Here is a 21912-nt window from a genome sequence, read left to right as displayed (position 1 = left end):
CTCCAGACATGTAGATACAATGTGGGACTTGGTGACTGCTTTAAGCCTTCCCTGATTGCACATAAAGTTTCTTTGTTCAGAGTTCACAGATTTTCAGTAACAACAAGAACAGGAAAAGGCTCTCGCAGTGTTACAGTCACACAACACTAGCTGTGTCTGCAACTAAACACAGGCATTGTGGAGAAACAAAAAAACAAGGTAAGGAACATTCATTCAAATTAAAGTAATAGTAAAAGTCATATATTTTGGATATTAGCCATGATTTCATTAAATTCCATTTCATATAGTTTCTGCCAATCTTCCAGCAGATTTCTGTCTCCTGTTAAATGTAACTGACGTATGACATTGTTTTTATTGCTATGTTGCTCTATATAATGGTACAGAAACTGCCTCTATACAGTTTATCAGTTATATGCTATATGTATTGCATGCCACGGTATTGAGCATTTCTCTAATGGAGAAAAAGATGACAAACACACTCACAACTAAAGTATTTGCTTTTAAAACATTTGGTAGCCTTTGATGCTACAGCTGAAGGGTCTGGCAAACAGAAAATCTCCAGCCTCATTAAAGATGAGTTTACATAAAAAGATGACTGGGACCCCTGAAATTTTACATGGACTGACCTATCGTCATTCTCCAATGTTGTAATATTAGGAAAAAATAGATTTTTGTATCCAAAGGTGGAGAAAATAGTTGTCAGCCAGTCAGTGTGCATTGTAAATAACTGCTGGGCTTTTCTGTAGTACAGGGGTGATTAAAATACACTTGATGGACCAAAATATCAGGGCACCCAGATTTCTGAAGGGTGATATTTATAATTTAATTACGCCAACATAAGAAAGGACAAATAAGGGGTTAATTTTAGAATTTTTACTCGTATTTGAAATGGAAACCAGGACGTTTACACAAAGGGGCAGATTTACTAATCCACGAATCCGAATGGGAAAAAAAATCGGATTGGAAATGAACATTTTGCGACTTTTTCGTATTTTTTTGCGATTTTTTTCGTCGCCGTCGCGACTTTTTCGTTTTTATGTATATATGTAAAAATATTATATTGCAATGCAAAATATAAAGCAACACAATTAACCAACTGTGCAGAAAGCTACCAACTCAGGCTTACTGAACTGAAAATTATACACAACACCCAAACTGGTATTTACTTTGTTCCCATTATCAGTTTCTATTAAATTTTTAACAAATTATAGTTATAAATTGCCATTTTGCTAAAAGCATTCCTTACCTATATTTGTATTCCACTAATGAGTTACACATTAGGGAATTCCATAGCCTGGCCACCCTTGAGGTAAGAGACCTTTGCTATAATGTCGACAGGAGAATTAATCAAGTGAGAATAAGAGCATTTCACATGTTCCAGGAATCACTGGAGCACATTCAAGTGTGAATATATATACTAAAAGGTGAAAATTAAAATTAGTAACAGGGTGTGATTTAGGGTGGCTCAGCCAAACAGGTTCTTTACAAATAGTGTGACTGCTCAAGGATTTTTGGTGGTGTCCCACAATTAAAGTTGGTCAATTATCAAAAAGGAGTGATACCCTGCACAATAACATATCCTACAATGGATTTTTAAATGTGAGCACATACAATAGGCACTGGAGTAATTAATAAAAGCAAATATGATACTAGCCATATGTGAAGAGTCAGCATGTGATGCTTTATTAGGCAAAAGGAAAGACATTTTTAGTACCTGAATGGTATAACTGCATACCTATACAACATTTCTAGACAATAGTTTTTCTTAAAGGGGACCTGTCACCCTTAGAAATAATTTCAAATTGTTTTGTATGGTGTTTGTCAAGCAAAATAAACTTTGCTCACATTATATGAATTATTTAGATCTTGTATCCATCAGTTTTGGAATTACATAATCACAACAAGCAGGCAGGTGCCATTTAGTGGACACTGTGACTAAGGCAGGTTTTGTATCACCCGAAAATCTTATGTATGTGCCAGAATGGGGACCTAATGCCCATGCCCATGCACTGGCTACACAAATAGATGGTGAGGAGGGGGAAAATGACTGCTCAATGGAAAGTGGGAGTAATTCTCTGCCCTGCCTCTATGCCTAAGGCATAGAGGTGGGGCAGGCAATATATGACTGACAGCTGGGATTTTTAAATGCCTTTATAATGCATATGGATTTGTTAATAAAAAAGTGAAATTGGGTTTCATGTTTAATTTGGAAATGGCTTTCATTATAAAGCTTTTTATGTCTGGATGACAGGTCCACTTTAAACTTTTTACAAATTGTCTTTCTGTAATTTGGTTCTTTACACTTATAAATCATTTAAATGTTAAATAAACCCTATAGGATTGTCGTGTGTCTAATGAGGATTAGTTGTATCTTAGATAGGATCAAGTACAATGTACTATTTTATCATTACAGAGAAAGGGGAAATTAATTATTTGATTAAAATGGACTATATGGGTGATAGTCTTTCCATCATTTGGAGCTTTCTAAATAACGTGTTTCTGGATAACAAATCCTATCCCTGTATGAGTTTTTTTCTTACGTTTCTGTAAAAGTCAGTGGGTTACATGTATTTGCTGTACTTCTTTCCTGGATTTGTACTTCTGATTATTTTAATATGGTGTTACTCTATTTGCCCATTTTCTGAGTTGCCTGAAGCAATCCTTCTGGTCTTCAGGAACTACCACTTGGTGATCACTTTTATATGAGGGCATTTATTAAACTTAGGTCAGGGTGAAATGTCCAAAAAACTTGCACAGAGTGCCATTGTTTTTGCATTTGCACCCAGTTCCAAAGGGTTGTGACAGAATTTAGCGAAACTGTATTAATTGGGGGGCAGTTACTGGGTATTAAATTGTACAGGGCTGCCTTGCACCTGACAGCATTGAGCTCTGCATTGAAACCCAACCTGCATAATCCATTACCAGAGGTGCAGCTGCTAAATGCATGGACCCTAAGAGGTACAGTTTTACACTCCTTAGTTTCATTCAAATGACTGCCTACTTTGTAAATGATATGAGACTCAGCAACCATGACATAGGTGTGTTATGGTATATATTTAGGTGTTTATGACAGTGCCGAGTATATAGTGCCAACTCTGCTAAATTTCCAATCATTCTTTCTACAAATTGAATATTTAAAGAAAAATCATAAAAAACAGTATTTACATTTAGATTTGACTCTACTAAACAGAAAAATGGGTAAGTTACAGAATCAATCTATTAAGATTCATTTACATACTTTTTCCATCTGCTCCTGTTCCAATACATTGAATTCATTAGTACCCATGATTTATTGTTTGAAAGTTAGTGGACCACCTCACCATGCATTTCTCTCACTGCATCATCCATTGGCTGATACCTCCAGAATGATGATGATAATCATCTGTGAGAAATGGAAGTTTATTGAAAGACACTACATATGGATCACATAGATTGTAAGCTCTACGGGGCAGGGACCTCCTTCCTACTGTGTCTCATACCACATGACACTTATATATATATATATATTTATTGTATTTATTTATTATATCACTTGTCCTCCCTGTGTGTAAGTTTGTATTCTGTAAGATTGTACAGCGCTGCGTACCCATGTGGCGCTTTATAAACAAAGTTATACATACATACATCACAGGCTATGCCAAATGAATTCTTAGGGTATCCTATATAATGACATGTTCCTTTTCCTTGGTTAATTAGAATCAGGGAAACCTTGCTGTGTGTTATCATATACACACAAGAACATGAAACATGTTTGTTGGTCTGATGAGGCCTGTAGGTATAAGGTTTGTTCAAAAACAAAGGGGGTAATGTAATAAATGGTCTTAAGTTTGCTTGTTATCTAGTAACTCATAGCAACCACTCAGGTAGTATGTACCGGTCAGCTGTTTAAAAACATCTCATTGGTGCAATAAGTTTTTATTTGGTTGCTAATAAGTTTTTATTACATTACCCTTCAATTTCACTTTTTAAACAATTTTTACATTTTAATAATGTAAACATAACCATCTTCATTATAAAAATAACTAAAATGTCATGTCTTCTGTTTTCACGTTTAGGTGTTTGGACCTGAAGGAGGGCACCATGCAGGCCAACATCTTCCCATTCTATCCACAGCCCAGGACATCCTTTAAGTTTGACACCAAAATTATTGAAATCATTATTATCTGCATTGTCACTGCTTGTACTTTCATCATAATACTTCCTGGAATCAGAGGAAAATCAGTAAGTCTGGGGCTTTAAAAACCGTAGTAATAACAAAGTAACAAACAAAAGGGTAAATAAATGAATGAAATACACTGAATACCTCACAAGAGGTTTTGCCTGAGATTATACTTAACTGAACCCTAGTTTGCATATGTAGATCTGAGATTTTAAAAAATTATCTGTAAATTATCTGTAAAACAAAATGTCATTTTCATTCGTCAAGCACTTTAAAGTCACAGTGTTCAGCCAAACTGAATCCTGCAAAAAGTGCTGGAATTTGACCTATTTGTAACTCTAACTAGATCAAAACTAATTTGCGGTTGTTATTAGTAATTAGCAATTTAGCACCACATTTTAGTAAATCAAACTCATTGGGTTGGTTTTATAATACTGTTAAACATAAAATTGGAGATCAGATCTGTCATTTTTTAGCCACATTTTCCAGCGTTTTTCCGTAGGCCGAGAATAAACCCTGTGTGGCACTAGCCTTAAAGGAACAGTAACACTAAAAAATGAAAGAGCTTTAAAGTAATAAAAATATAATACACTGTTGCCCTGCACTGGTAAAACTGGTGTGTTTGCTACAGTAACACTACTATAATGTATATAATAAGCTGCTGTGTAGCCACGGGGGCAGCCATTCAAGCTGGAAAAAAGGAGAAAAGGCACAGGTTACATAGCAGATAACAGATAAGTTCTGTAGAATACAATAGTGTTTTATCTGTTATCTGCTATGTGCCTGTGCCTTTTCTCCTTTGAATGGCTGCCTCCATGGCTACACAGCAGCTTATTTATATAAATTATAGTAGACTTTCTGAAGTAAACACACAATTTTTACCAGTGCAGGGCAGCAGCACATTATATTTTAGTTACTTTTATACACTTTCATTTTTTGGTGTTACTGTTCCTTTAAGATTTTCTCATCAAATTCTGTCTGGCCCATGATTTGTACAGTGTGTATATATGGATGGAGATACACATATATAATCCATAAATCCCCATTACCATCCCCATATGAACTTCTGGTACTGCAACAATATCTTGCTAGAGCCCTTAAACATAAAGGTTCTGACAAGTTGTTTTTGTTAGTTCTCCTTTTCAGCTTTTCACGCCATCAGAATTTTAAATCACATTTCTCCTTTTTAAAATACCAGTGTACTGACTCAAATAAATATCAGCCTCTGCCCAGTGTTAAATTAATAAATGGGTCTGATATTGCTAGATCCAAAGGCAGGGAAGCGCAATTATTTATTTTTGATTTAAAAATGAGGTAAATATGCAATAATATATATCTATATCTATCTATATATATATATATATATATATATATATATATATATATATATATATATATATACAGGTATAGGACCCATTATCCAGAATGCTCGGGACCATGGGTATTCCGGATAAGGGGTTTTTCCATAATTTGGATCTTCATACCTTAATTCTACTAAGAAATCAATAAAAAATTAATTAAACTCAATAGGATTATATTACATCCAGTAAGGATTAATTATATCTTAGTTGGGATCAAATACAAAGTACTGTTTTATTTTTACAGAGAAAAATGAAATCAATTTTAAAAATCTGAATTATTTGATTAAAATGGAGTCTATGGGAGACAGGTTTTCCGTAATTCGGAGCTTTCTGGATATAGGGTTTCCGGATAACGGATCCCATACCTGTATATATATTATAACTCAACTTTCTAAATCAAAAAGTGTGCTTTGTAAATTATAATGACATGCAACAATGGTTACTGCCAATGAATTTTCCCTGTAACTGATACAGCCATTTTCATCTGTGTTCTTACGGTTTTCTTGCAGAGATCAATCTGGCTTTTTAGGATATTAACAAGTCTGTTCATTGGTGCTGTAATTCTAGGTAAGTAGCATTAGCTGCTAGTGATGAGCGGATCTGTTACTGCTTTGCTTGGCCTGAAAATTAAAAAAAAAACCTCACAAATAATCGCACAAAAACACATTAAGTCAATGAGCATTTTTTTACAGTACTTTTTCTCAGGCAAAACGAATTGATGTCAATAGGCATTTTTGCATTGTTTTCTCACTCCAAATGCATTAAAGTCAGTGGGTGTTTTTTCTCAAATTTTATTGTCATGACAAATTCAATGAAATTAATGGAGATTTTTTCTCATTTCAAATGCTTGACGTGAATGGGCATTTTTGCAGTATTCTTTGTAATGCAGTGCTTTTCTCACTTTTTCTGCAGCAAAAATTTTCACAGTGAATTTTTGACAAAAAAAATTGCCAATGGCAAATCACAGAATCATGTCTGCTGAAGGCAGTGCAAGTCAAATAGGGCAAAGTCTGTATGAGTTCAGATCCTCTATACTGATTCTGTCTATTAATCCAATCATTTTCAATAAAAGCACTAACCCAGAAACATCAAAAATGGGGGCAGGACAAAGATGGCCTGAGTCACCTTAGTGACTAAGTATAGAATAATATGGCATGGCAGCAAGCCTACTCATACTGTAAATGTGTCGCCCATCAAGTTTGACAAGTACAAAGAAAATCAAAGGCACTGGGAGGTTACTAATTAATAATACAATTATAAGCTTTTTTTATTGCTTGTGTGTGCACACACATGTGAATTTAGACTAATTCTAAGGATAAAACATGTTGGAGAATCTCTGTGTTAATGGCCTGCTTGATATGATCTGACTGATTACAAAGTTGTGACACATCTTGTGATGCAAGGTTAGCTGATGACCTCATATGTGGTGCTGTGTACCCGGACAGTAAACAATGGTTGCAAAAAAAAAACAATTTATAAACAAAAGTAGAGAAAGTGGAAAATTAACAAGATTTCTTGCCTTGAAAGATGACTTTCCATTTGTAAGCTGGGCGCCCCAAGGCCGCCCCCCTGTCCATCATAACCCTCCCCCTTGCATGCGCAAACTCGCGATCGCGCATGCGCGGGTCTTTACAATCACTTACGGAGCAGTAACTTTAATATTTTAGTGCGGCGGGGCGGCATGCCGCCCCCCAATTTGTGCTACCCTAGGCCCGGGCCTTTGTGGCCTTTCCACAAATCCGGGCCTGTAAACAGTTACAACATGCTGCATGCTACCTCAGCCCTGAGTAACATCAGTTTCTTATGAGTGTATATTGTGCAACAAGTCTAGAGGCATCTTTATGCTTCATTGTTAGTTTCCTTTTCACAGCTGACACATCTTTGAGTTCTCTTCTCCTCAGAGTGAAATTTATAATGCTTTAGTTGGGTTTCCTTAGCATTTAATTGCTGCTTGAGTCACCCAGTGTCTCATTATCTGCAGGTTAGCTTTCTAATGCTGAGATGGATTTGCCACTGCACCCCGAGTTCTGTATAAGTTCTACAAACCATTTGCAGCCCCCCCTTTTTTTTTTAGTTAACCTTAGTTAATGCTTAAAAACCAAAGTGTTCCTTTGATTTTGATTTAGAAAGCAAATGCACTTATACTGTTGAGAAAGGGGCAGATACCCTACCTATTGATTTATCTATGACTTCATAAATTATTGATCCTGCATTATTTTAGCTGTTAATTTCACTAGTGACTGGGAGACAGGAATTGTCACTGCTACGACTGTATACAAGTCTTTCAGCCATTCCATGTTAAACGCCAGCATTGGACTCTGGATCGGCCTAAAAGGGGTAAACATCACTCTGATAGGTAAGATTTTAATATAATGATTTTAGAAAGCTTAATTTACTTACGTTTAGAATTAAGAGCAATTAAATGCAATTTGTTTACACTTATATTTCTTCTTTTTAAGCAAGATCTGGTTGTCTTATATATTGAATACTGTATAGGCATATGGGATGGAGTCATTATTTTGGAACATTGTAAAGAGGCAGAGTCAGATACAACCTTCACATAAAGATCCATGTTGCACATATATCATTTTTGGACATGCTTTTTTATGCAGGACAGTAGTATTAATTCCCTATCAGAATGCAATTATGCATAACACATTACTCTATGTCAGGAGTGGGCATCTGGCTTCCTGCTTCAGGGCATCCCAGTGGGCAGTTTCTGCATCTTGATGGTTAAGCTCCACTTGGGATGCTTTCCAGTGGTACATGATAGGTTTTTCTAAGAAGGGAGTATATCAAGGTAGTCTATGACAGAAAAGTAGCATCGCCTATTAAAATATAAAATCCTGTCATCTTATTGAAAAGCAGATATTAACAAATAAAGAGTGTTTTCAGTGATGAAGCAAGTTGTGATTTTGCACTGTGCTTGAGGTATTTTGCTACAGGATGGTGTCTTTGCAAAAGTTCTGGATAAAAGAAAAGGTGATAGGATACTTTCTAAAAGGGAAATGTGTTGGATTTATAATTTAATGACTACAGAAGTCTATAAATGCATAAATAGAGAATGGGAGGTCACTTGTTATTAATAATGGATCTAGGATTTCCTTGTTTAAAGGTTTAACTAGTGCATGTGAATTAACTGGCTATTTTGGTACCCACTTTATATATCTGTACATATAATTTGTAGGATAATAATTGTTGTGGCTTGAGTTAAGATAAAAAGCACTTTTTAGCCACATCTGTACACGCTCATAGCTACAAAGCTGGTTCTGCATACAAACTGTAACTAATAGCTGAATCACAGAGTAACTAATAATTGATTGCGTCACATGAAGTCACTGACTCAGATAAGATAAAACACACCTAGATATGATGAGAACATCAAATCATTTGGTACACATCTAATTTTTGTGCTAACATTAAATACAGCATCTCTAAATAAGTTTTTAAGATTGAATTATGGAGCAGAGTGTGCAAACAAAGGGACAGCAAATATCCACCATTACATTTTAACATTGGTTTTTAGTGTAATATGCATAACACATTTATTAATAAGTTCCTTCATACCAAACTGATCTGTGAAAGAAACATTCCCCTTTTCTTACAGCTTTGGTCAGCAGGGGCATCTGCATGTTAGTGATTCTAAAACATGAATACAAAAATCTATACTAATACAGGTATGGCATCACTTATGCAGAAACCCATCATACAGAAGGCCATTCTGGATAATAGATCCTATACAGCTTATTAGAATTAAAGTTAATGTACTCACAGAGATTTACCATAGATTGTATTAGAATTAATTCAACTGGTTAACCTTGTTGCTTTGATGCCGTGTCATGTGTTGAAAAAAAAAATACAAAAGCACTTAGGGAATGGCATTGCTTTTCAATCCCCATAGCAACCTGTATTTTCAGTAAAGACCACTTTAAATGACTCAACATATTTGCCAGGAGACATGAAAAACATTCTGGTTACCATACCAATGAAAAAGATCCCTTTCTTTACAGGAAACCCTGTGTACCAACTTAATGAGACCATAAACTACAATGAGGAATTTGCCTGGGAATCTGCCAACCAGTTTGACAAAAATTATAAAGATGGCTTAGAAAGAGGACTCCCATACCCAATTTTATATGTTGCTGAAAAATTCACCATTAACAGTCCTTGTGGACTTTTTCAGCAGTACTGCATTTCAACATACTACTCATCGGAAATAATGTGGTATGTTTTACCAAAAGAGAAGAGCAGACTGGCCAAAATTTTTGTGAAATAAGAATGCAATCGAATCTTAAATGTTTCTTACTTTATATGTGACTTGTTCTTGGAATACTAGTCATTTTCCAGTAGTTATTATTTAGACTTATTTTAAAAAACTGATTACAACTTCTATTTTTACTCTTTTATAAATTTACCATGGTCCTTAGCACTTGTTACATATAGTTTTTTTTATTGTTATATAACAAAACATTACATATTCTTTGAATCTTTGATACTAGTCAGTATAAAAGGTCAAATTGGCAGTTAATAGAAAATAATGCAGATGTAAGTGTACAGCTAATAAAATAACGTTTTTTTAATTAATATTTAAATCTTGTATTTTATGACAGGGTGGCATTCGGCTCATGGATTCTCTACAATGTGCTCTTCTCCATGCCAGTTATACTGTATGGTATCTGCATGATGTTTGTAACAGCCATCTGCATGTTAGTCTCCTTGATATCATTTGCCAGCGTCAGACAGGCACCAGTGTGTAACATTCACTTTGGAAATGCTGTTCTGAAAACTCACTTTGGGGTTTCTTATTGGTTGAGTTTAGTAACAGGTAAGTTTTGAATGCATGCTGAAACAAGCTTCATGTGCAAAATTCATAGAAAGAACCACTTTACAAAGTTACAAAAAGTACATTAATAAGGTAATACATACCACAAAATGTGCATAGGCAAAAGAAGACACACAAGTTAGCGGATACACATGCTAAAGATGATAATTACCCCAACGTTTCGGCAAAGAGCCTTTCTCAAGGGGAATCCTGATGTATAAGTTCATGTGGAAAATATAAATACCCTCCCTCATTAAACGTCAATTTTTTCTCATAGCAAACACCTGGCTTACTTCCGGGTACGTGACATCACGTATGCCGACATCACTTCCGCAGGAAAATTTTTCCGCAGAGTAACGCAGCTTTTTTGTGTAATTTAGCGCGCACATAAGATCGAAGAATATGGCTAGCCCCATGTGAAATTTCAAAATTGAATATAAAAAAAAAATCTGCTTTTTTAAAAACGTGGATTTTAGTGCAGGATTCTGCTGAAGGAGTTTAATTAACTGATGTACAGTGGTGTGAAAAACTATTTGCCCCCTTCCTGATTTCTTATTCTTTTGCATGTTTGTCACACTTAAATGTTTCTGCTCATCAAAAACCATTAACTATTAGTCAAAGATAACATAATTGAACACAAAATGCAGTTTTTAAATGAAGGTTTACGTTATTAAGAGAGAAAAAAAACTCCAAATCTACAAGGCCCTGTGTGAAAAAGTGATTGCCCCCCTTGTTAAAAAATAACTTAACTGTGGTTTATCACACCTGAGTTCAATTTCTGTAGTCACCCCCAGGCCTGATTACTGCCACACCTGTTTCAATCAAGAAATCACTTAAATAGGAGCTACCTGACACAGAGAAGTAGACCAAAAGCACCTCAAAAGCTAGACATCATGCCAAGATCCAAAGAAATTCAGGAACAAATGAGAACAAAAGTAATTGAGATCTATCAGTCTGGTAAAGGTTATAAAGCCATTTCTAAAGCTTTGGGACTCCAGCGAACCACAGTGAGAGCCATTATCCACAAATGGCAAAAACATGGAACAGTGGGGAACCTTCCCAGGAGTGGCCGGCCGACCAAAATTACCCCAAGAGCGCAGAGACAACTAATCCGAGAGACCCCAGGACAACATCTAAAGAACTGCAGGCCTCACTTGCCTCAATTAAGGTCAGTGTTCACGACTCCACCATAAGAAAGAGACTGGGCAAAAACGGCGCAAACCACTTTTAAGCAAAAAGAACATTATGGCTCGTCTCAATTTTGCTAAAAAACATCTCAATGATTGCCAAGACTTTTGGGAAAATACCTTGTGGACCGACGAGACAAAAGTTGAACTTTTTGGAAGGTGCGTGTCCCGTTACATCTGGCGTAAAAGTAACACAGCATTTCAGAAAAAGAACATCATACCAACAGTAAAATATGGTGGTGGTAGTGTGATGGTCTGGGGTTGTTTTGCTGCTTCAGGACCTGGAAGGCTTGCTGTGATAGATGGAACCATGAATTCTACTGTCTACCAAAAAATCCTGAAGGAGAATGTCCGGCCATCTGTTCGTCAACTCAAGCTGAAGCGATCTTGGGTGCTGCAGCAGGACAATGACCCAAAACACACCAGCAAATCCACCTCTGAATGGCTGAAGAAAAACAAAATGAAGACTTTGGAGTGGCCTAGTCAAAGTCCTGACCTGAATCCTATTGAGATGTTGTGGCATGACCTTAAAAAGGCGGTTCATGCTAGAAAACCCTCAAATAAAGCTGAATTACAACAATTCTGCAAAGATGAGTGGGCCAAAATTCCTCCAGAGCACTGTAAAAGACTCGTCGCAAGTTATCGCAAACGCTTGATTGCAGTTATTGCTGCTAAGGGTGGCCCAACCAGTTATTAGGTTCAGGGGGCAATTACTTTTTCACACAGGGCCATGTAGGTTTGGATTTTTTTTCTCCCTAAATAATAAAAACCCTCATTTAAAAACTGCATTTTGTGTTTACTTGTGTTATCTTTGACTAATAGTTAAATGTGTTTGATGATCAGAAACATTTTGTGTGACAAACATGCAAAAGAATAAGAAATCAGGAACGGGGCAAATAGTTTTTCACACCACTGTATTTTGTAATAACATTTTTTTGCAATGACAGAATCCCCTTAGGGCTGTGACACATGGGGAGATTAGTCGCCGCGAGACAAATCTCCCTTGTCGCGGGCGACTAATCTCCCCGAAATTCCATCTCACTGGCGAGAATGTAAATCTCCTGTAGGATGGCATATGCAGTGATTTGCCGAAGTCGCGTAAATTTCTTTCGCAAGGCAACTTCTGTGACTTCGACAAATCACCGCGCCGGTGGGATGGCATTTTGGGGAGATTAGTCGCCCGCGACAAGGGAGAGTTGTTGCATGTCGAATAATCTCCCCATGTGTCACAGCCCTAAGGGGATTCTGTCATTGCAAAAAAATGTTATTACAAAATACATCAGTTAATTAAACTCCTTCAGCAGAATCCTGCACTAAAATCCACGTTTTTAAAAAAGCAGATATTTTTATATTCAATTTTGAAATTTCACATGGGGCTAGCCATATTCTTCTTTTCCCAGGGTGCCACAGCCATGTGACTTGTGCTCTGATAAACTTCAGTCATTTACTGCTGCTACCCTTACCGCCCCCCCCCAGTAGCTAATAAGCAGAACAATGGGAAGGTAACAAGATAATGACTCCCTCCCACCTGCATTGCTAAAAATCCCCCCATGTCCTGCCTATTGGTAGATATGAGTATAGCACTCAATACTAGAACATCCAGTAGAAAAACCAATGGGTTATCTGAAAGCAGTTTAATTGCGTAGCGCTGGCACGTTCTGAAAGCTCAGATTCAGGCACAATGCCTACACACCAATATTACTACTAAAAAAAAACATTTGTTGGTTCAAGAACACATTTTTTAATGGTAGACTGAATTATTTGCAATGTACACAGTGTAATGTAATTTAGTAATAAAAAATACACCATAAAAATCATGACAGTATCCCTTTCACACCAAGACTTCCAGTACAAAAGATGCATGTATTAAGGTAGCAGTAGTTGCTTCATTTATTGTTTAGGTATTCCATAAAACAAAGTGATTATTACAGCTGAAGCAATATCCTTATGGGAATTTTTAAGCACCTTGCAGTGTTATTACAGCATTTAATGTATAGGAGAATTCAGTTGTTCCAGTTAGGCTCCTGAGTAGCCCATAACAGCAAAGACAGAGAAACTCTTCCCTAGCAAACAATAAAGGCTCTTTGTGAACTAGGTTTTATGGGAAGTAAATTTGAAAAGCACAACAATAAATAAAACAATAGCACAATAATCATAAACGTAATAGCTGTACTTTATAATTTTCAACATTGCAGCACTAACCTAAATAATGTATTTTAATATATTACCCATATATGCCAGTGCCCTTTATACCATTAGCATCACTATTCGTATTCCTGTCAGGCAGAAACTCTTGACAATGTTTTTTATAAAACTACTGGCAATGAATACGTAATGTATTTACAAATGACTAAAATATAGGTATGGAGAAATGTTCAACCGTTGGGTCTCCTGTTGAAGTACTAAACACGGCATTGCTATACAACTTCTTAGCAGTTTTTAGATAAACAGCTGGAAATCTGCAGGTTGCATTATGACTCTTCACAAAGGCATCAAATACTGCCACCTGGTGCCTATCAGTTAACAAGAAACAAGAAATACAGACACATTTTTCAGATAAGCTTAAATGATAAGGACATAATAATGTAATAATGTGTTTTTTATTTATTCCTGGAACAGCAGATAGCTAACATTTAGCCTAGCCCTGTAATAAGAGCATAGTAGCAAACTGAACAGTACTTGGTTTTGGCGTGGAAAATAGTGGGGTTACAGCACTGGTGAGTCCATTGCAGAATAGTGAGATAACTGAGCAGGCCCTGGGATAGCGTGTAGGGAGGGCAACCCGGCAGTTCACACATTTACACCAGGCACGCAAACTTACAGATGATTATGTAATGTAGTAACATTACTCACATATCCAGGAGATTAACAGCATACAGACACACATCCAAGAAGTTCTAAGCAGGCACATAACACATGCAACATTTACACTTCCACATTATCTAAAGGATGTCAGTTCCTACCAGAGATAGCTAGGTTGGGTTCTCACTCACCCCAACAATTTACATTTCAAAGGAGACTGTTATGTGTAGAGAATTGTTAGAAGCTTACCCCTTGATATGGTGGGTCCATGTGCTCAAACCCTGGAGCCAATTTAGGGCAACATTTCATGAGAGAAGAATGAGAAGAGAATGTTTGGCACATCCAGATCACCAATAAACAAAGCAGAAAATCCCCTGTCCCCACCTGGCTCAAAACTTTTCTACTGGCAGAATCTGGCCTGAAGCCCATCAAGCCCTCTCACTAGCCTACTCCTATCTGCTTGCAGGCCCGGATTTGTGGCGAAGTGCATGTGTGCTGGGGGTGTGTGCAGCGAATGGGATTGGCATTGGGGGCCCAGATAAGAAATCCAGCGCTGTCCGCTTGGGTGCCAATCTTGTGGATGATCCACTGGGAAAATTATTCCCTCTACCCTCCTTGTGGTGGCAATAGATGCCCCATGCTAATTAACCCTAACTCAGACACCTAGTGCCTGCTCTACTATTAAGCTGCTCTGCTCTGGCCTGTCCTTATCCTGTATGCCTGGTCCTCTTTTTCTTTCAGCTGGTCTCTTCACTGAGCTCTCCCATCAAGACCCTAAATCCTGGCCATCTCACCCACTGCACAATCTGTACAAGTGTACCCATGCTCAGTGATGGTGGGGGGGGGGGCACGCACAAAGACTATGTGCCAGGTTACAAGGACCAGTAAGCCACCTGTGGGGGGACAAGGGCACGGAGTAGAGGTAGGCAGACAGAAGAGATACATGCACTGCACCCTAGGCAAGTGCCTCCTCTGCTTCTGCCTACCCATAGTTTTGATCCTGGGAAGTGGACAAATAAGTGAACCTAAATAAACTTTTTTATAGAAGAAAAAAGAAACTGTAGTGGCCAATTCACAATCCCACATAAAGAGAATAGGAAATAGTATAAGATGGGGTGGGGGTCAAAGGAATGATGGTCACTGGTGATATAGATTTTAAACAGTGATAAGGTGCTCGATTATAAAACATTAATTTTGATCTATCATTATATTTAGAATCTGAAGATAAGAAAGTGGTTATAAAAATACCCTGTTTCTGTTTCCGTTTCAGGACTATTTTGCCTCATCGTTAGTTTAGTTCTTCTATTTTTATATAAAACGCAGCCAAAAGTTATCAGACTTATCTTTAGCTATGGCGAAGAAGAGGACCTCTCAGATAAATCAGAAAATGAAGAGGAACACAGTTCAGCCTTAAGCTTAAATGAGATGCTATGAATTGTGCGACTACTTTCGAGGCTCAATTGCACATTATTTTATAAAAGGCAGATGGATTTCCTTCAGAGGATGATCTTTCATGTACAGTACTGTGCTTTTTTGACCCACTATTTTCAAGTTTAAACATCCATCAGGCAGTTGCTGGAGATGAATAGACTGCACAAAGCTCAGATTTATAAAGCACAGCTTTTGCACAACTTTGCATGGAAAAGAACTTTTGGTGTGGAGTGCAGAAGAAAGAAACGCTGAGAGCTACACGAATGAGATGATTTTTAAATGGGTTTGAAGCAGTAATAAATATATTTAAAGGAAACACGGTATACAAACAGTTATTTTTTTTTGAAGGACAAAAACATGAAAAGGAAAATATTGCAAATGGTATCAAGAAGTTCAGGCCACTTACTTGTGAGCCATTGGGAAGCCAGATGATGACTGAGGATGCTTGGGTGAGCCATGGCCACATTCTCTGTATTTCTCTGTATCTGCTCTCAGTCTTGCAATGCCTTGATAGCTAACAGCAACGTGTTTTATGGGGTGCAATCAAAGGCAAAAGCTCCAGGCCCTAGTTTTTGTTGGGTCCTCCAGATAATCCATTACACCCCATAGATTTTGTTGTAGGAAAAAAGCTGTAGGTTATTGGAGTGATTCTAAATATGTTATATAGTTTACCTTGAACCTCCTTCCTTGCTGTTTAGTTTGTTGGTTCCTTTTTATTTAAACTAGGTCCTTCTAAATCTGACTTAAGCTCCCCATACCCTTCAGTCACCTGAAAATATTTTTAATTGGGCTATAAAAATTGGGAAGGACTGTCAGTGGCTCCTTGCACTTCCCTTCTTTGCACGTCATTAATGACCCACATGTAAGGAGAGCCAAGGAACCCAAGGGCACAAGTGGGTCCGTTTGCACTTATGAGCACTTTGCAACTTATTGTACCTTGTACCTTATTTTCAATGCAGTACAAGGTGCGCTTGTGTAGGGTTGGAGGGCTTTTTGTATGGGGCAAAATAGTACTCTTTGATCTTTTATCACTTGTGTTCCTGCCCACAGTAAATGAGCCTTAACATCTTTAGGGGTAATTTAGTTAGCCCCAGGGCACTCCTGCTAAAGCACTAAGGGGTACAAGTCCATGTCCCCTAGCACTTTTCTGATTGCTAGCTTGTTTGTGCAGGGCCCTCTTTACCTTTTGTATTAGTCATGCGTTGTATTTTTATGTATATCTGTATGTTCAGTGTATACACCCATTTATTGTAGTGCATGTTGTGTAATATGTTGGCTCTTTATAAATACAATAAGTGTTAATAATATTTGACTTCTAATACCTTCATTTTGTTCTGTTGAGGGTTTGAGGTTAAGTCAGTTACATGCACAAATATGAACTGTCAAGATCCCCTGCCGCCCAGTACCTAGTGATGCTGACAGGAACAAACAAATGAGCACGTGCAGGGGTTGGCGTGGGTTGAGTTTTGCTGTTTGGGATTTTGTTGCAGGTCGAGTATACAAGCTGGGCTGGGGGTAGGGGTGGCTGGGGGTCCCTTTTCTACCTCCCCTTTTATACCTTTGTAGGCTCCTCCTTAGTGATGAGCGAATCTGTCCCCTTTCGCTTCGGCGAAACTTTTCAAAAGATTTGTGAATTGGCAAAAATATTTTTTTAACTCCCACAGCAATTTTTGTTGACGTGCAGCAAATTTTTCTTCAGAGAATTTTGATGCCACAAATGCCTGACACGTTATTTCTCTCATCACTACTCCTCCTACCTTCCTGTCAGGGGACTCACTTCTCACTAACTCTCTCTGCTGGTGACTTTTAGTATTAACATTCCCATACCAAACCCTTTGCTGCCATCTATTGGTGGAACACATACATTACAAACAACACACATTTAACCCTCTTGCTCACTCTTACACGCCAAGATCACTGATCGCATATATCTTAAAGATCACAGCTTTACACGTCTTCATTAACATTACTGTGAAATTGAAATTGCAAAAATAAAGGGAAGAATGAGAAAAAATACAGATAAGTTAAAGTCATAATATTGTGTTTTCTGCATGAATTGCTTTCCAACAGCTTATTCAAAGTGCATAATTAAAGAAAGCGGTAGGATTAGAAAAATGGAAACAACAGCTCTGACCTTAACAGGTAACATATAACATTTATAATCTGAAGAGAGGGCACCAAATAACAACCAATGAAACTAAACTGTGACATGGCGGTCTGTAATTGGCAGGATTTTGCATCAATCAGGGGACATTCCTGCCCTGTTTTCAGACTGTGTAACCACTGTGTGTATGTGCGCATATGCATATACACACATACACACATACATACTATATACATATTCTCATTGTCTCTTGTTCAGAAGATGACAAGTTGCAGCAAGCTGCCCAACCCTAATTGGTAGAACAGGAATTTGGATCTCTGGGGAAGCTGCAAGTCTACCTCCTCCCACATTATTAAAGAACGTAAGTATCTTTGTCCTGGCATGAACTAACATCACTGCAACTCATTCATTACCAAAAGGACCATCAGACTGCTACAAATGCCCAATTTTAAATATACAGAAACATCATTCTTTATATGTATTTGTACTCACAGACCTCTATTCAGAAGGGGGGAGACATTGTGTTTATGACACTGACACAGGGAACAGAGACACCTCTCCTGCCTACCCCTAGTCCCTGTACTCTTACATCTGCTAGCACTTGCCATTGTGCGGCACTCCTGCAACGTAACTGCACAGGTTCGACTCTTCACGCACTGAGGCACACGGGGGGAAGGTGCAGAGGAGAGATGGCCAGTTGGGTTGCCAGTCTCTTCACTGACAGACCTCTTCAAATATCCCTTGTGCTATGGGGTAATAACCAACTGAGTGGGTGTGCACTTGCATGAAAAAGTACACACACGCGCACACACACACATTGACAACAGGGGAGGTAAACAATATGCAGGTAGTGGGGGGGGGGGCAAGGGCCTGGACTAGGTGTAGCAGACAGAAGAGTTGCATGCCTATTGCCAACCCCCACTATTGTGCTATAGGCATGTGTCTCTTCTGCCTACCCCTAGTTCTTGCCGTGGGGAAAAGTCCTGAGTAGTATTCAGAGTTATAGAAAATTCCACCCAAGGTTCTGCAATTCAAAGGCAGCCAATCAGAACTGTGTCAATCTAATTATATAAGCCTGCATAATACTGACTTTAGTTCTTCTCTGCTTAAAGGGGACCTAAACCCAAAACACCATGCTTCTCTGACCACTTTGCATTTTAAATTCATTTTTCTGAATACTGTACTAGATATTTCAGATTGCAAGGCCCTCTTTACATCTTGCATTGGTTATTAGTTGTTTTTGAATTGGTTTTTGTATCTTTTCTTGCAGAATATGCTGCCATTTTATAAACATATGTTGTTAACAATTTTAGACAGTATATTGTTAGAAAGTAAGCAGCCATAGCAGACTATGCATAATTGTAGAAATACAGTTAGCATTGCTGACCCTGTAATCATTTATCATTTATCTTTTCCAAAGTGTAAGAGGATTGGGAGGAATGATGACACATTGGGGTATGAGTACACAACCACAAACAGACCTCAAAATATATAATTATTATTATAGTTTAACACTGCCCATCATACAATGCAATTGGATGGCAACCCCCTAAGATTTGTGTATTGATGGGATTGAAAAGGAATGCTTCCCTTTCCTCTTCTTCATTATTTTATTTATTTTCATTTTTATTATATAGTCATTTAAACAGTTTAGATCTGGTATGTATTATAAATGGTTTTTGAATTCTAGCCACATTTATCTGATCTTTACAAATAAAGTCTATTACAAAGAGCAATAAAAATGTGTCATTACCTGTAAAGAAGCAGAAACCTGGAAAGCATTTCGATAAAGAATGCAGAAATCATGATGCCATTTGAACTTCATTCTTTATTCTTGTAGCATTTGTAATCGAACTCTATATTCTGACTTTACATGTATTGCTCTACTTGCTGTTTGATGGATAATTCTCATATTCTGGTGATACTGGAAAATATAAAAAGTAGAACGCCAAACCAGAATAAACGGCAGGCATCAAATCCATATGCTTCTACCTCCGAATGATCATAAAGAACTCACCCACTTACTGTTCCGGCAATATGAAATGCATTTAATGCTTAAGAAGGTGATGTGCATGTCAGCTGATATGTCCTCCCCAGCTCTTATTTTCATTATAACTGGCTTGCAGTTTCCTAGAATTACCTGGCTGGCATTTTACTATCATAGAGGTAGACAGGAACACTGGTATTTCTTTTTATAGCAAATGTGACAAGCCTAATGCAGACACTGTATTCGGCCAAACTGGCCAAAAAGTGTTCTGTAAAGGATATTCCTCTTTGTAAAATATGTGTCAGATTTGGATTTGTATTATATATAACAACAGTAAACACTCTGATTTCAGTATAACAACATGTATGCAATATGCATCACAAGGGAAATACATTAAGAGGGAGCAAAATATGTACTAATAAACTCAGTTGGGATTTACCTCTAATGACTTAGTAGATATTTATAACAAAATACAATTGGGTGTCTAGCCTTCTGCAAAGTGTAGTTTCATTTTTTAACGTTTGTATGGTTGTGTCTTGTTCTAGTGACGTTCATAAATATGTGTTGAGGTGTGCGACAGTGACACCAAGTGGCCAGAAATAATATTGCATATCAGGAATTGTAGGTATTTGTAAAATAACATTTTTGGCCAACATATCCAGGCCCTCTTTCTAAAATTGCATGATTTCAGTTGAAACATTTACTGCCAAGTTCCTAACTGCCCATGGAAGCAACACCTGCACAAGAACTATTTATTGGGAGGAAGTTTTTCTTGAAATGAGTAAGTTCCAGCACACAAGCCTAAGTTTGCCTTGTAGAATGGTAGGCATGAGCTGGAGTGGTATAAAAATCACCACCACTGGAGGATGGTAAGTCTATATGCTTTCCATGGAGTCATGAATTGTACTATCTAGCAGCATAGGGAGGACCACTTTCTTATTAATACCCTTGGTTGGGAATGAGATGTTGGAAAGGGTGCCCAGGCACCTTTGGCCATACATTGTAATGGGCACTTAAGGAGTACAGCATAAAGCTTTCCCAGAGGAAGCAGTATGTAGTCAGCACAGTGTATGTGGTTAGAAAGGAGTTATACACTATAGTCTTAGAAATAGGTGTTTGCTGCATAAAGATCTTTTAAAGGCAATTTAAGAAAATGGGTCTTTACTGTGCACTTTCATACCCTATATCAGTGCTGTCCAACTGGCGGCCCGCTGTGTGGCCCCCCACCTGTCTGGCTGCTTTGATGGCTTACTCTTGTGTAAGCTTTAAATGGTATCAGTACTGTGATTAACTGCCCCCCCCGCATGGTTCTCACCTCAGATTCAGGCTGTATTGTTTAAATATGTAATCCCCTGTGTTGTTCACACTTTTTAATCTCTGCATTGTTCACCCCCTGCAGTGTTCACACCTCAGGCTCAGGCTGTAATCACCCACATTGTTCCCCTGTTCACACCTCAGGAGCAGTAGAAACCCACAAATAATCCCTTCACACTACAAAAAGAACATATACTGAGGTGGTACTGTAATTAAAAAGTTTAATATATAGTTATTGTGCAGACTGTAGGAGCAGTGCCAGCATTGTGTCACTGTATGCTGCCTGTGTGTGCCATACAGCACAGGGCAAGCAGAGTATGGCACACACAGGCAGGGCAGGCAGAGTATGGCACACACAGGCAGGGCAGGCAGAGTATGGCACACACAGGCAGGGTAGGGCAGGCAGAGTATGGTACACAGGCCAAGTATGGCACAAACCAGCCAAGAATGGCACACACAGTGAAAGTATGGCACACGCAGGCAGGGTAGGGAAGGCAGAGTATGGCACACACAGGCAGGGTAGGGCAGGCAGAGTATGGCACACAAAGGCCAAGTATGGCACAAACCAGCCAAGAATGGCACACACAGTGATAGTATGGCACACGCAGACAGGGTAGGGAAGGCAGAGTATGGCAGGTTTTTGCTGTACTACAACCATTAATATGGCTATGGTCATGTGATAACACGGGTGCGGTTCCAAGTGGGTGCGGTTTCAAAAAGGGGAGTGGTCAAAACTGGCTTCCAT

The 21912-nt window shown here is 38.1% G+C and overlaps 1 protein-coding gene across 2 annotated transcripts; it reads left to right on the top strand.

Annotated features, from left to right (window-relative positions):
- Window positions 1-73: 73 nt before the first annotated feature.
- duoxa1 (dual oxidase maturation factor 1) lies at window positions 74-17067 on the top strand. Of its 2 annotated transcripts, none has more exons than XM_031898070.1 (7): window positions 74-198; window positions 4056-4221; window positions 6030-6087; window positions 7742-7876; window positions 9531-9744; window positions 10131-10345; window positions 15602-17067. In XM_031898070.1, the coding sequence occupies exons 2-7, from the start codon at window positions 4081-4083 to the stop codon at window positions 15763-15765; spliced, it is 927 nt and encodes a 308-aa protein (XP_031753930.1). In that variant the 5' UTR covers window positions 74-198; window positions 4056-4080; the 3' UTR covers window positions 15766-17067.
- Window positions 17068-21912: the final 4845 nt, after the last annotated feature.

The sequence above is a fragment of the Xenopus tropicalis genome, chromosome 3, assembly GCF_000004195.4.
Source record: "Xenopus tropicalis strain Nigerian chromosome 3, UCB_Xtro_10.0, whole genome shotgun sequence".
NCBI lineage: Eukaryota > Metazoa > Chordata > Amphibia > Anura > Pipidae > Xenopus > Xenopus tropicalis.
The sequence above is the reverse complement of the archived record's forward strand: the minus strand, read 5'-3'. Positions and strand labels throughout refer to the sequence as shown.